At 37.3% G+C, this 13,813-nt stretch overlaps 2 protein-coding genes across 2 annotated transcripts; both read left to right on the top strand.

Moving 5' to 3' along the window:
• The first annotated feature begins 707 nt into the window (after positions 1-707).
• Positions 708-6,775, top strand: LOC144446431 (uncharacterized). Its single transcript, XM_078136192.1, has 5 exons — positions 708-1,031; positions 2,474-2,560; positions 2,972-3,115; positions 3,482-3,537; positions 4,841-6,775. Exons 1-5 carry the CDS (start codon positions 764-766, stop codon positions 4,925-4,927), a joined length of 642 nt encoding a protein of 213 aa, XP_077992318.1. The 5' UTR covers positions 708-763; the 3' UTR covers positions 4,928-6,775.
• Positions 6,776-7,419: 644 nt separating this feature from the next.
• LOC144446202 (patched domain-containing protein 3-like) lies at positions 7,420-11,858 on the top strand. The gene is made up of 3 exons (XM_078135955.1): positions 7,420-8,416; positions 9,525-9,725; positions 10,312-11,858. The coding sequence occupies exons 1-3, from the start codon at positions 7,420-7,422 to the stop codon at positions 11,856-11,858; spliced, it is 2,745 nt and encodes a 914-aa protein (XP_077992081.1).
• Positions 11,859-13,813: the final 1,955 nt, after the last annotated feature.

Genomic DNA, 13,813 nt, shown 5'->3' on the forward strand with positions numbered 1-13,813 from the left:
TTGCTGTGTAACAATGAAGTTAACATGCATGTATTGCCAACACTGCAGCTGCCACAGTATACTTATATGGGGTCAAAGGTCACCTCTTGCTGTAAGGAAATTACCCATGGGCTGTCCACCTACCTGGAAAAACCCATGAGTCACTATATAATAAAGGTACGTTCACATCGGCTAGGACAAACAAATGTTAGGTGAATAAGGAAATTTCACTTTCATGTATCCTGAAAACATTATAGGCCATCAAATTTAAGCTGGTTTTTTTTTGAAAATAATACAAACTGTTCTTTTTCTTGCTTGTTTCACTGTGTTGTCGTTGTTAAAACAGTTATATCATATTTACTTGTAAACAGTATTAACGGAATGGATGGAATCATTAAGAAGATTTACGCACACCTGTTACAAACTTTTGAACTGACAGCGAAGTAAATATTCTGCAGTTAAATTTAAAAATTCACGCCAATTTTGGAATTTAATATTTAGATCGGATTCTACGATTGACTCAGTCAGTAACGAGCATTCTCACACTTTGTAACTGTACAATAATGAGGCCACAACCATGGTAACGTTGTCACTTTAATTAACGTGTACAAATAATCGCGTTACTTCTAGTTTTGAAAGCGATTACGTTGTACTATCACATGGTTCCCAAATCACTTCCTGGTTTCGGTAGAGATAGAAATCCCCCTTTTTTATGAAACACTAAGATAAGGAAGTGACCTTAGTACGAGGCCAGCGTCGATTCAGAAAACAACCTTAGTGTAACATGGCTATGCTTCACGTCCCTCGCTTTGCGCTTACTCTGTTGGTTGTATGCTTGTATCATCGACAAACACTCGGAGAAAGCCAGGGAAGTGATCTAGAAGACTGGCTTGGTATCTTTGGACCTGATTTCAGTTTTGAAATTCCGAGTCTGGATGAGCTCTACACTGAGACCAATGCAACACCTTCTATACTGTATGGCCACCGTGGTTCGCAGGGAATTCTCGGAGCTTTGGGGTTACGTGAAGACAAACAAATTGTGAAAAGCTGTGGTAAGCAATGAACGATCAAATACATCTAATATATCTTGAATCATTTCATAAAAGGTGTTATCTTGTCAAAGGCCGGATATGTTCGGTATATCTCGTAGACGCCTGGAATACAACCCATCTCAATTAACTGTTCTATCTTACCCATTCTTTGACCAAATTGCACACTTTATAGCAAAACCAATATTATTTAATGTTTTTAAGTTCTTTTCCACCAGTTAAAACACATCAAACTTGAGGAAACCACGCTGGCAGTAGGAGGAAGTTTACTATTTGTTCAACAAACAGTGCAAGCAACTGACAATGTTGATGTACATTCAATATATCTCATACCCAGTTGTAATAATTTGACAAGAGAAAAAAAAATGTGTCTATGAATAAGCCTCAAACACGGGAGATATTACATAAATACATCACCCATGAGTCGTGTAGCATTTTTCAACAGAAAAAAACAAACACCTGATACACTGTCAGGATTATTTTAAGAAAGTCAAAATTTGCCAAGACGTGATTATCACAATGTTTTGCAGTATACTAGTACAGCTGGTCAAAGCAAGGATTGACAAATACTTGAATTGAGTTCACACGAGCATTCTAGTATATGACTACAATTTTGCAGACAACAACAATGCCACAATGATCTAGAATAAGAGGAAGTTGAATATTTAGTTTCGATCGCATTACTTCCCCCTCATTCTTTCAGCTTGCAGTGCTGAGTAAACATCATACGCTTTTGACAGATGCGCACAATCACAAGAATACTAAAGTTTATACATTTTGAGATGTCTCTATGTTTAGTGTCACGTGATACAAATGCATTGGTGTTGTTGAATAGTGAATATCGTCCAAACAATTGAATTATTATAATTACATTGTCGTGTACACTGTGTCATTGCACGTTAATTTACCTATTTTGGTACAGTGGTTTTTCAAGTGCGAGGAAAAATATTTGTTTTCGTTTCTGTGAGCTAGCGTACGTGCTGAAATGTATAACTTGCAGAAATGGTATTACCATTATTGTTCAAGGAGTGCATTATAAAAACGACCCAGCGATTCGTAGTAGGAGAGTGCCACCAACGGCAGTTCTTTCACAACTACATACTTGTATAATTTTTCATTGTGATAAATGTCTTGTTCTGCGCAGACCTGATCAAAACTAAAATAGGAAGACAATACACACACATTTGTTACCTTCTTTTCAAAGCCCCCCTCTCTCTCTGCCTCTCTGTCTGTCTGTCTGTCTGTCTGTCTGTCTGTCTGTCTGTCTGTCTGTCTGTCTGTCTCTCTCTCTCTCTCTCTCTCTCTCTCTCTCTCTCTCTCTCTCTCTCTTCTCTCTCTCTTTCTCAAATTGTTTGTACATATTAAATAAATGTATTATATAGACAGTTTAATATCAGATGCAACCTTTGTCAGCAATTTTGCGATTTCTGTTTTACCTTTTCCAGGACAGACACCGTTCACCCTAACTTGGGAACCGAGTGGGCCTTTGAAAATAGGCAAAACTTATACAGTGAATTTTGAAGCCGTCGCAGGTATTGTAAATCAATTCGTTATGCCATGGTCTATGTCGGTATTATGTATCATTTTATTGGAAGTTATGATATACTACTGTCCTAAATGTTACTCAAACAGCAAAGTGTTTAATGTATTCTGTAAGTTTGTGTTTGTCAGTAATATGGAGCTTTTTTCGAAAGTATGAATTCGAACAGCTTGTACTTTTTATGTAGACGTATGCAGAATTATGTTTATTCGAAAAAGAAACCGGCAACACGTCGAGTACGATGTAAATACTTCATTTTTGTTGGAAATTACAATTTTCAGCCAAGAAAACTTATTTTTTATGCTTTGATTTTTGCCATGGTTACGTCACGAAATTAAAAATTTGAAGAGCTTACTTTGGGCCGAGACTATGTATTGACCATCTCTCCCTTCATTTAACACAGGTCATGATCTCCATGGAGATGGTCATATTGAACCTAAGATATATCGTGATGATAAACAAATAATGGCGCTGATACATAGTATTCCATATTGTAAATTTGTACCCAAGGATTATTACAAGACGTTTTGTGAAATAAACAAAGGAGGTATGACTATTACAATATAAACCAATGCACACAACATAATTTGATAAGCTAAGAGTTTCGACTGCAAACCGCCAGTTTTGTGTGTCTGTGTATATATGTATGTATGTATGTATGTATGTATGTATGTATGTATGTATGTATGTATTTATTGTGTATGTGTGTATGTATGGATGTGAGTGTGTCTGCATGTTTGTCTGCATATGGTGACTTAATGCCATTAACTAAACACAGTCGTGAATAGGTGTGACATTTTCATAGCTATTACATATAATGTTTACTAAGGGGGTTCATATGATACAGTAGTTTATAAAGACATTCGTTTCCAAAACTGAAATGACAACATTCACGTTTGTGTATTACCTTTAGATGAAATCAAAGCAAGTTATACAGCAGATCTCAAAAGAAACATATTTATTAAACCGGTAAGTTCACTTTTATTCATTAACACTATTTCCATGTGTCAGCACATTTCTTAGCCTCATTGCGAAAAAATGTACTTTGTAAGTTGGAGGGGTATCAATTGCCTCTAGAGGGATATGCATAATTCAATCTTCATTAGGTGGTCATTTCCTTCTTTAATTTACATCAACAAACGGGACTGTCAACGATTAATGTGAGTTCTCTCAAAATATGTCTTATATTTTTTGGTATGACAATAATAGTGTCAATTTCTTCTTATGTGTGTGGTGTCATTTACATAGATTGTTTTACGTGGTCAACAGGTAGTCGGAAGTCTATTTTATCTCATACCATCAGATGAAAGTCAGACGTAACGGAGACTCGCATGCTATGTGTATCTGCATATTGTGGTCAACTTTGAACTTTCTTTAACCTTTGACCTTAACGAAAAGTTTAATGTACACGGCACCTCATTGGTGAAGTTGATAATGTAGCAATATATTATATATATATATATATGTGTGTGTGTGTGTGTGTGTGTGTGTGTGTGTGTGTGTGTGTGTGTCTGTGTCTGTGTCTGTGTATGTATGCGCGCGTGTGCGTGCGTGTGTGTGTGTGTGTGTGTGTGCGCGCGCGCGTGCACAGAAGCACTTATCTTTGTCAACATGTAGAGTGGAACCTGGAATACTGTGTTCTTGGTTTCTTTTTGAAAAAAGATATCTACATAGATGTGTATCCATCACGTTGTGGTACACATGCATCCTAACAATCCAAGAATCTCTGAATTTTGTAATTATTTATTAGATTCTTCAGTTAAACGAATTTTAGTAACACTAGTCAGTTCAAACACTGTTTTTTTTTTATTGATTTGTGCCACTTATTGCATTTAATCATTATCTTTTAACTAAATCTTGACGTCCTATTTTTCAAGATTATGCGTATTTCCATATTGGCCATTTACAGACCGTTTCAAGTTACCGTTCACTGACTCTGTTTGACACAACTATGTAGACACCAATACGAACTGAAATAAACCATTGAAACGTGCTGCTACTAGATGAAGACACGCGGCGCCAATGTTTTGACGTCTACATTTGATGTCTGCATGCAATGGTGACATTTTAGTTCATTTCATTTTAGATAAAATGAGACAAGAAACTGTATCCATTCAATCTTGCTATCTTAAAGTGTAGAATGGGCAGTTTCTTATTGGTTTCTGAGTGATGAGTGGTAACAAGAAACGGGTAGTACAAAGCTTTTGAAGACGATGCTTCTTCCGCATTATATTTCACAAATATTAATTTGTTATATTACATTCTGTTTCAGGGTCATTATCACGGCAGTGTCAAGGTATTCAACGGTCGTCATGAAGAGATGGTGTGCCTGACATTTGACGTTCACGTCATAGAATAGTGGGACCTACGTCATCATAAAATGTGACCTACGTCATCAGTTGTACGCGTTCAAGAACTCTCATTATTACTAATACATGTATCTCAGATGGGATCTAGTCTATGTACATGTACTACATTTTTGTTCAATCGAATGAACTTGTTTTAACAACTTTGTCAGTCTTTGGCGTCTGCAAAACCATAGTACTACTAACTTCACACAAAACCAGAAAGCTGTACAGAATGACGTCATTCTTATAACAAAACTGAACTTGAGAAAACGACTACAACCAAGAGCGTTGAACATACTACATGATATATTTGTAATTTGTCACTTTCAGACACCCTTTGTATATCAAGCTTAGACTTTACTCTTTTTTGTAAATAGTACTACAAAAATTGACGGCTAAGGTCACCCGTCTATTGCTGTGAGAGATAAGATATGTATTTCGTAAAATGTTCTAGTAAATATTTAAATCACGTTCTGATTTGATTTGTAAAGATATTACAAGAATATGTGCATTGATGAAGACAGCTGTACCTGAAGGTGAAATATCAAATGACAGTAACAAGTCTGTTTTCGTTCGAATTTTACAACGAAAATCACGGAACCTGAAACGAAACGGTGTTTACATTTTATCGTCAGGCCAGACACATTTCTTGGAGATATCCTAAATCTGATGGTCTGACTCGAAAAAAAAAATCTACATTTTATCGTCTGGCATGACAAGAATTGAAGTAGAATTGTTACATTTTAGTCAACTGACCATCCCAAAACATCAGAATAAATGTACCAATGTTGTTAGATAGCTCACAGCCAGTGTAAAGAAAGTGTAGCAATGTTGATGATGTATGTCGCTCTAGATAATTAGAGAAGCACTGTTGGTAAGATTTTTGTCGCGTCAGACGATACAATGTAGCAGTGTTGGCAAGATTTTTGTTGTGTCTGACGATACAATGTAGCAGTGTTGGTAAGAGTTTTGTCGCGTCAGACGATACAATGTAGCAGTGTTGGTAAGATTGTTGTTGTGTCTGACGATACAATGTAGCAATGATAGTAAATTTATTTGTCCAGCCCGGCAACGTTTTGTTTTAGGTATCATGATTTTTGTTGTAATAACAAGGGTTCAACAGAATTGTTGGTAAAAGCGCGTGTCACCTTCGGAGAGCAAATTAAGCTTACGAGATTCTGTATTGTGTCACCGTGTCTTGTGAATAAATAAAAACTTCACATTATAATTTATGCATCTCTATTTGAAGACAATGAATATAATTATACCACTTCTAGAATAAATAACTGAATTTTACTTTTTTTCAAACTTCAAGTGATTTATTCACTTATTTTTTCTCACCTGTTATTATACTATACACAATTTTAAGCTGAAAATGCAGGATGAAAAAAACCTTCCATTATGATTAACCGGTAACCCGGATACTGGTCAAGTAAAAGTAGTGAGAATGCCATGTAACATACGGTTTCATTGTAGTACCCGGATACTGTTAACCTTATAACCCGGATGTTATTTTCTATTGCTTATTTTTATCCTATTTTGCACGTATAGTTTAAAGCCGGATACTAGTTGATGCTTACATCCGGGAATGCTGCAATCGTATCATTGATGAATTATTATTTTAAAGTTCCTATAACTATCTATTATGTTTAAAATATATACTGTGTATGTTATGGCAATAAATTGGTAACTGGCTTAGATCTAGTCTAGCGAAGGATTTGATTATTGACAAAAAGGAAGAACTTATACTAGGGGATGAAGACTGTATGCGCATGTGTGTCACATTGTGTGACAATTTTTAAAGGAAAATCGGTGTGAATTGACATGTGACTCATTCGAAGAGGTTATTTGTTAAAGCAGTCCCTGCAATAAAAGTTAAAACAGACGTTTCATGAGATCGCTATTTTCAATGTTTACGAAGGCTGTAGCAGCATTTGGAATAAAATCACGTGCATCCGGATGTTAGCGATGCTATGAATATTCATTACTCCTAAGTGCTTATTCCCTTCAGTATAAAACATCTCTAATGAATATTCATTGTTCATCCATGAATATATTATTTCTGCTGACTCTCGTGATGTATTAGCCCACAGCAAAGATACCCTATAAAGGCACAAGGTCAACTTGATGTTTCGCTGAAATCGCAAATAATTGTAGGTGATAAAAAATCACGAAATTACTCAAGAACCCAGTTTATGAAACTGATTTCCTGGAGTGGTGTTCCCCTTTAACAAATCAGTACTGCATAAATCCTGGTGTATATATAGAGTTGTTCCGGGTTCATTGAACCTGGTGCATTGACCAGTGGGTGGCAGTGAAGTGTTCGATTGTTAATTATTAAGCTTACAACTTGCGTTTTCAATACAAACTTCCTTATTATTTGAAGCAGTCTACAAGTTCGAGACCAGCATTCTTTGCGGCAAGCAAGCCTCGTAAACTCCACAACGTTTATATTTACATAACTCCGTGACAGAAGAACTTCTCAGCTGAGTAGTACAACATCATGGCAATATATGAAGTTGTTGAAACACATGTCAGTGGTATATTCAAGAAATATGGCAGGTTCCTCTCCAGACACCCTATTTCTATCATGTCCATAGCGTTACTTGCAACCGCGGTGTTAGGTATTGGACTGTTGAAACTTGAGAGTGAGAAAGACCTGGAATACCTGTACACTCCTGAGAACTGTCCTGCATTCAAAGACAGATATAGACTGGCTCAACTATTCTCTGATAGAAGCGAGGATGCGTTCTACCAGCACCAGATTTCAACACTTGGTTTGTATGGTGACATTATCATTGTCGGGAACAACAGTGGAGAGAACGTTTTATCTGTAGAAGTACTGAAAGAAATGCTCAAACTCGATGACTTTATCAAGAATATAACAGTAAGCATAGACAACATAGAGTATGGATATCTGAATGTTTGTGCCAGGCGCTTCAACAACTGCGTTTCGAGTGGTATCCACGTTCTTATCAATGATTCGGATATTAGTGGGTTTCTCAATACAAATTTAACGTACCCTTTTATCAACGTCGTTGCTGAAGAGACAGTCTACACACCAGACATCATGGGAGGCGTGAATGTAGATGAACATTCGATTGTCCGGGCGGCTGAAGCTCTGCGTGTACGTTATCATTTACAGACTGGCACTCGAGTAAAAGAAATCAGTCTTGCATGGGAACGGGCGTTCCTACAGAAGATGGCTGAATGGGAAGGAGACTTTTCAACAGTAGCATATTCGGTCTCGGAAAGTCTCAAATACGAACTGAATACAGGCACGTCTGCAGACGTTGGTAACTTTGCCATCACATTCACTATCATGAGCGTTTACGCTGGAGTAGTATGTGGAACTGGTAACTGTGTAACAACGAGGGGATTTCTTGCGAATATCGGTGTCTATTCAGCGGGTCTTGCCATCCTGGCATCGATTGGCTTTTGTTCTTACATAGGAGTGAAGTTTGTCAATATTGTGGGCGTCATGCCATTCCTAATAATAGGTGAGTACTTCTGACAAATATTTAGAGAAAGAAAAATACACAGATTAACCTAAAACAATAACTCCCTAATGAATACTAGTATATATTTACAATTCAAGAGTAACTTTCTGAGGCCATATCGATTGATTTGTACATAAATATCGAACTCACATTCGTTTTGAATATACATTTGCTATTGGTTGATTTGTTGTACCTCCGCGTTTGACATTATAATTATGTGGATTTTATTCCATTTTACATATGACGGTCACAAATTGTACCAATTTTTAAATTATAAGCTTATTTTACGTTTATTACAGGCTGTTTTCAGGGTTAAAATATAGAAAAGTATTTTCACAATTATGCTATTTATAAGACTTTTGAACGTATTAAGCTATTCACGTCATGCAGTTTATTATTCTTATCTGACCTCAATTGACCTCAGTATTTTTTGACAATGATGCTTGAAGGACCAAGTGCAACGCGTTGTATACCTTGTACCCAGCTCAACCCACTGTTGCCTATTGTATTTGCTGACACTTGAAGTACAGTTACAGTTTATATTTTACATTTGAAGGGGTTAATGCCAAAAGAGCCGACCCCAAACTCGCTAATTTCACTTTTAATAATTCTACAATTATTAATTATCAATCATCATGTATTTTGTTTAAGTGTGATTTATGATCCCAGGAAACGCCAACCATTATTCTGAAAGTTAAGTAAGTAAAAAGTTGAATTAAAGTAGGTTCAAAGTCAAAAGCGCCTAGTGCAAAAAAAAAGTTTTTGCTTTTGTTATTTTCTAAAAATGACATATTTTCCTAACATTTTCTGATAATAAATATTTGTTCTTTCCTTTCTCATCAAAATTGTTCTGGTGAAATCAGATAATGCAGAAAAAACGTGATTTAAATAAAAGGCCTAGTTTCGAAAAGACGGCGTTGGGCCTTTTCTCAAAATAATATGGCACTAACGCCTTCATTTTGGCATTTTTTGACAATGGTAGACGGTGAGATACGTCGCGTCGCTCATCCCTCACCGGCCTGGTGTAGACAGCTGTGTGAGGGCGCCCCCCCACGGCATACCTTACAGACGGTGACTATAAATTGTATAATGTACTTATATTTTTCAGGAATCGGTATCGATGACATGTTTCTTTTGATGTCAGGCTTGCTTCAAACTTCGCCTTCTGACACCGTTGAAGGCAGAGTTTCCGGGGCTTTTGGCATCGCAGCAGTTTCAGTAACCATCACTTCTCTCACTGACGTACTAGCATTCTGTATTGGCGCCACCAACGTATTTCCAAGTCTACGAAACTTTTGCATTTACACAGGTAAGAGGAATACAAACTAACGGCTTTTTCCTTATTCAACATTATCTGCACTAGTAATACCACACTGTCCTTGCTGCGAGTATATCATTCACATCTAATTAATTTAGCATGTACTATAAGATATGAAAGCCATGGACCCGCCTCGTGCCTTCTCACTTGAAGTTAAATTAATATTCGCACTTACCAGCAAATAACTTTTACATGTCTTACAATCTTTTGTATATCTCTTTGATTTCCAGTTTACAATTCCGTTCTATGCAATCTTGTTTTTTTTCCAGTAAGTTTCAATAACGTCTGAAAACGTCTTGTGTATTCACTTGCAATAATTTTGAATGATGCGGTCTCTAGTACATGTACGCGTGTTAATGCCCCTTCTCCCAACACATCCAATTGTCATGTCAGTTTGTGACTATGATTGATTGATTGATTGATTGAACATTGATTGATTGATTGATTGATTGATTGATTGCTCGATTACTGAATTAATGAAAATGACAATCAAATGTTCCAAATATTCAACGTTATAATCAAAGATGCCGAAGAATATGTGTTAGTGCATTGACATTTCTCTCATTTCCCTATGCAGGATTTGCACTTACCTGGTGCTATGTGCTACAGCTGACAGTCTTCGGTAGCGCAATGGTTTTCCACACACGCCGAGTGAAGAGTTCCCGCCATTGCTGTACCTGTACCCCAATTCCATCAGACGATCAAATCAATTCTGGCGGTAAATGTTTGAAATGTCTTTGTGTCTTTTTCTGTATTGGAAAAAAATCCAATGCCCACAAGGGCCAAGACGATAGAAGCATTTTTGAGCGTGTGCCATTGTATCTCTCCAAGATGTTATTGCTGGTTCCTGTGAAAATAGCAGTGCTTCTGGTCTTTGCGGGTTACTTGGGAGTTTCAATTTGGGGTCTTGTGAACTTAGAACAAGGACTTCTTCTAAACAACCTGGTGCCACCAGACTCATACCTGTACTCCTATTTGAAACTTGAGCGCGAACATTTCAGTACTATCGGCCCCGTTGTTGCAGTCGTTATTCAAGAACCATTGAACTACTGGGATGGAGACGTTCAGAAAAGTATTGATGACCTCCTTGATTCACTACAACAGAATGAATATGTGAGTGATGGTTTTCGCATTTCATGGCTCAACAGTTTTTCGGACTTTCATAACGGAAGCCTTCCGACTAGCCAAACTGAATTTTTACAGTCACTACAAGATGATTTTCTACCATCTAACCCCCAACTAGCTGGTGACGTCAAAATTTCAAGCGATGGTACTATAAAAGCCTCACGCTACTATATTCGTTCCGAAGGATTAACGAGTTCCTATCTCCAAGGAAGAATGATGTTAACAATTCGAGAAATCACAGGGAACAGCGACCTGCCGGGCTTCGCGTACACGGGTGCGTTTGTTTTCTTCGAACAGTACGTACAAGTCTTACCAAGTACCCTACTTACTGTTGGCATCGCTGTCGCAGCCATTTTCGTTGTCTGCGTCTTCTTCATCCCCCATATCCTCTGTGTTATTTACGTCACGGTAACCATGGTAATGATACTCGTAGGACTATTTGGCTTCATGCACTTTTGGGGTCTCTCTCTCAGCTCCATCACCATGATCCACATAGTTATGAGTGTTGGTTTTACCGTCGACTTCGCTGCTCATGTCTGTCATGCATTTATGAAGGCCGATGGAATGGATCGGGATGACCGAATCAAGGTCGCCCTTTGTCGAGTAGCTGCACCTATAATGAACGGGGGTATCTCATCTTTACTCGGCATTATTGTTCTTGTCAATGCTACTTCATATGTTTTCCTGTCCTTTTTCAGAATTATGCTTCTAACCATAGTTTTTGGCATGGCGCATGCGCTTTTGTTTTTGCCAGTGCTACTGTCACTTGTTGGTCCCGGTAAGCCCAAACCAAACGTTGAAATGGTAATCCAACCTGTAGACTTAGCGAACGGAGGACCAACGAGCAAAAAGACTACTGAATCTGCACTTTCTGTAAATGGCGGTCTGCGCAATATTGACACCGATCTGATGCAGAAAAATCCCCGAGTACAAAACAAGGAGGGCCCAATGAATACTTCTTTCGATATCAGCAAAGAGAAAATTAACTCCCGTCTTTAATTAAACATTTCAAATATTCTATTTCGATAAACACTTCAAGTTTCCTACTTGTGGCATTGCGCAAATTTTACATATTTAACTTTTTCTGTTGTATTTCTAATATTGTCTAATTGCAAATAATTATTAATTATGCAAATTACTCATTAAAATCAAAAGCCAGACCAGCAAGCTTTACAGGACATATGCGTTTTGTTACCATCGATATATTATTTGAAATTTGGAGTTTGCATTTCTAAGATATATATGTCACTTTATTATTATACCAGTATAGTGATGGCGCAATTCGAGAGATCTGATTGGTGATATATGAACAGTTAGCACGCGTCCAAGGTTTGATGTCGCTGTTTGTTGTCTGCTCCGATCCGAACGTTGTTGTAGTCCACAGTGAGTGAACTCTGCGAAGTCAGGGGCAGATTTTCTCAATGAGAAAGAGTAGTTTATGGGAAATTATGAGGAAAATTTCGAAAGCAGCCAAGTAATCGTGCATTTGTACAAATAATCGCCTGTATTAAGGCATGCGCAGTTCTCGACTCGGTTGGAGGTACGTGTCCTGTCATAAAAAAGAAGCAAGTGTAAGAGCTTACCTTGACAGGCTTACCATTAATCTAAATAGAAACTTGTTCTGGATCCTGTCCCTCGGGTCCTGTCCTAGAGTATCAGTCATCAATTGGAGTGGGAAATCCCCAAACCCCAAAGTCCACAGACGTGTGACGTAACTACCGTAAATACACATTGTAATGAACCTGACAACATGTCTATCTTCTCACTCCACCAAGTCGCGAAGTTGGGTGTGAAGCATGCCACCAACCGTTTCAAGTAATGCTTTTGATTCAAACATGTGGTTTGTTCATAACTGTTATGTTCAATGTACAGTTTATCCCTAGAAACAAATAGCTGATAGAATAAAGCCAGTAACTGCACGACACTGTAGCTGCATGCAGCATGGTCGATGTTCATATCCCGGATTCAGATATGCCTCAGATCAGCTGTCTTATTGTTATGCAAATGTACATTTAGTCATTTTAGTCACTTTTTTTCTTTTTTAAAATATTTTTATGACTTATGTGAGGGGTTTGTCCATGTACGACTTTCCACCACATACTTTGGACAACATAATTTCCAAGTTACTGATTTCAATTTTTTTCCCAAGACCCAGTTTTGTTGAATGTAGGCACCCCTGTGGTAGCCAACCATATAAACTTGCCTAAGAGTGTAACATGCACATGTCACCTTCCTATTTGGTTGAAATGTAGACTTGTCTTTTGACTCAGTTTCTGGCTGAAATGTACACATGTGCCAATTACCCAGCCAAGTAACCCCCTCATCCTGAGGATTTTAGCATTAAATATTACACCCTGCAAATATGTCTGTCTGCCATTATGTTAATTGACAGACAGACAGACAGACAGACAGGCAGACAGAGACAGACAAACAGACAGACAGACAGACTGATAGACAGACGAAAGTATAACATAACCTTCCCTTATGGAATGTAAAATTGATTTGGTCACATTGTGGTGGTTTATTTGTACAAATTGAGGTCGAGTTACTATAAATGACAAATAAATGACAGCTTATATCTTCAGCAATAGACTTTCACGGTGTGATTGAATGTGTCATTTCAAGGATTAAAACAAACCCAATCAATCTGCCGTTAGACATTTAGAATGGATATTCAGGATGACCTTCCATGCTGGAAAGGAAACACAACCAGTAAGTGATAGTTTTGACGTTTGCTTATGAACATGCACGTATATTATATAAATATATACCGGACGGTAATATATATATATATATATATATATATATATATATATATATATATATATATATATATATATATATATATATATATATATATATATATAATATATATATATATACACACACACACATTTGTATAGATAGTATATTTTTTCATTTGTAGATGATACTCTAGCAAGTGTCACAGCTAA

Source organism: Glandiceps talaboti, chromosome 15 (genome assembly GCF_964340395.1).
Source record: "Glandiceps talaboti chromosome 15, keGlaTala1.1, whole genome shotgun sequence".
NCBI lineage: Eukaryota > Metazoa > Hemichordata > Enteropneusta > Spengelidae > Glandiceps > Glandiceps talaboti.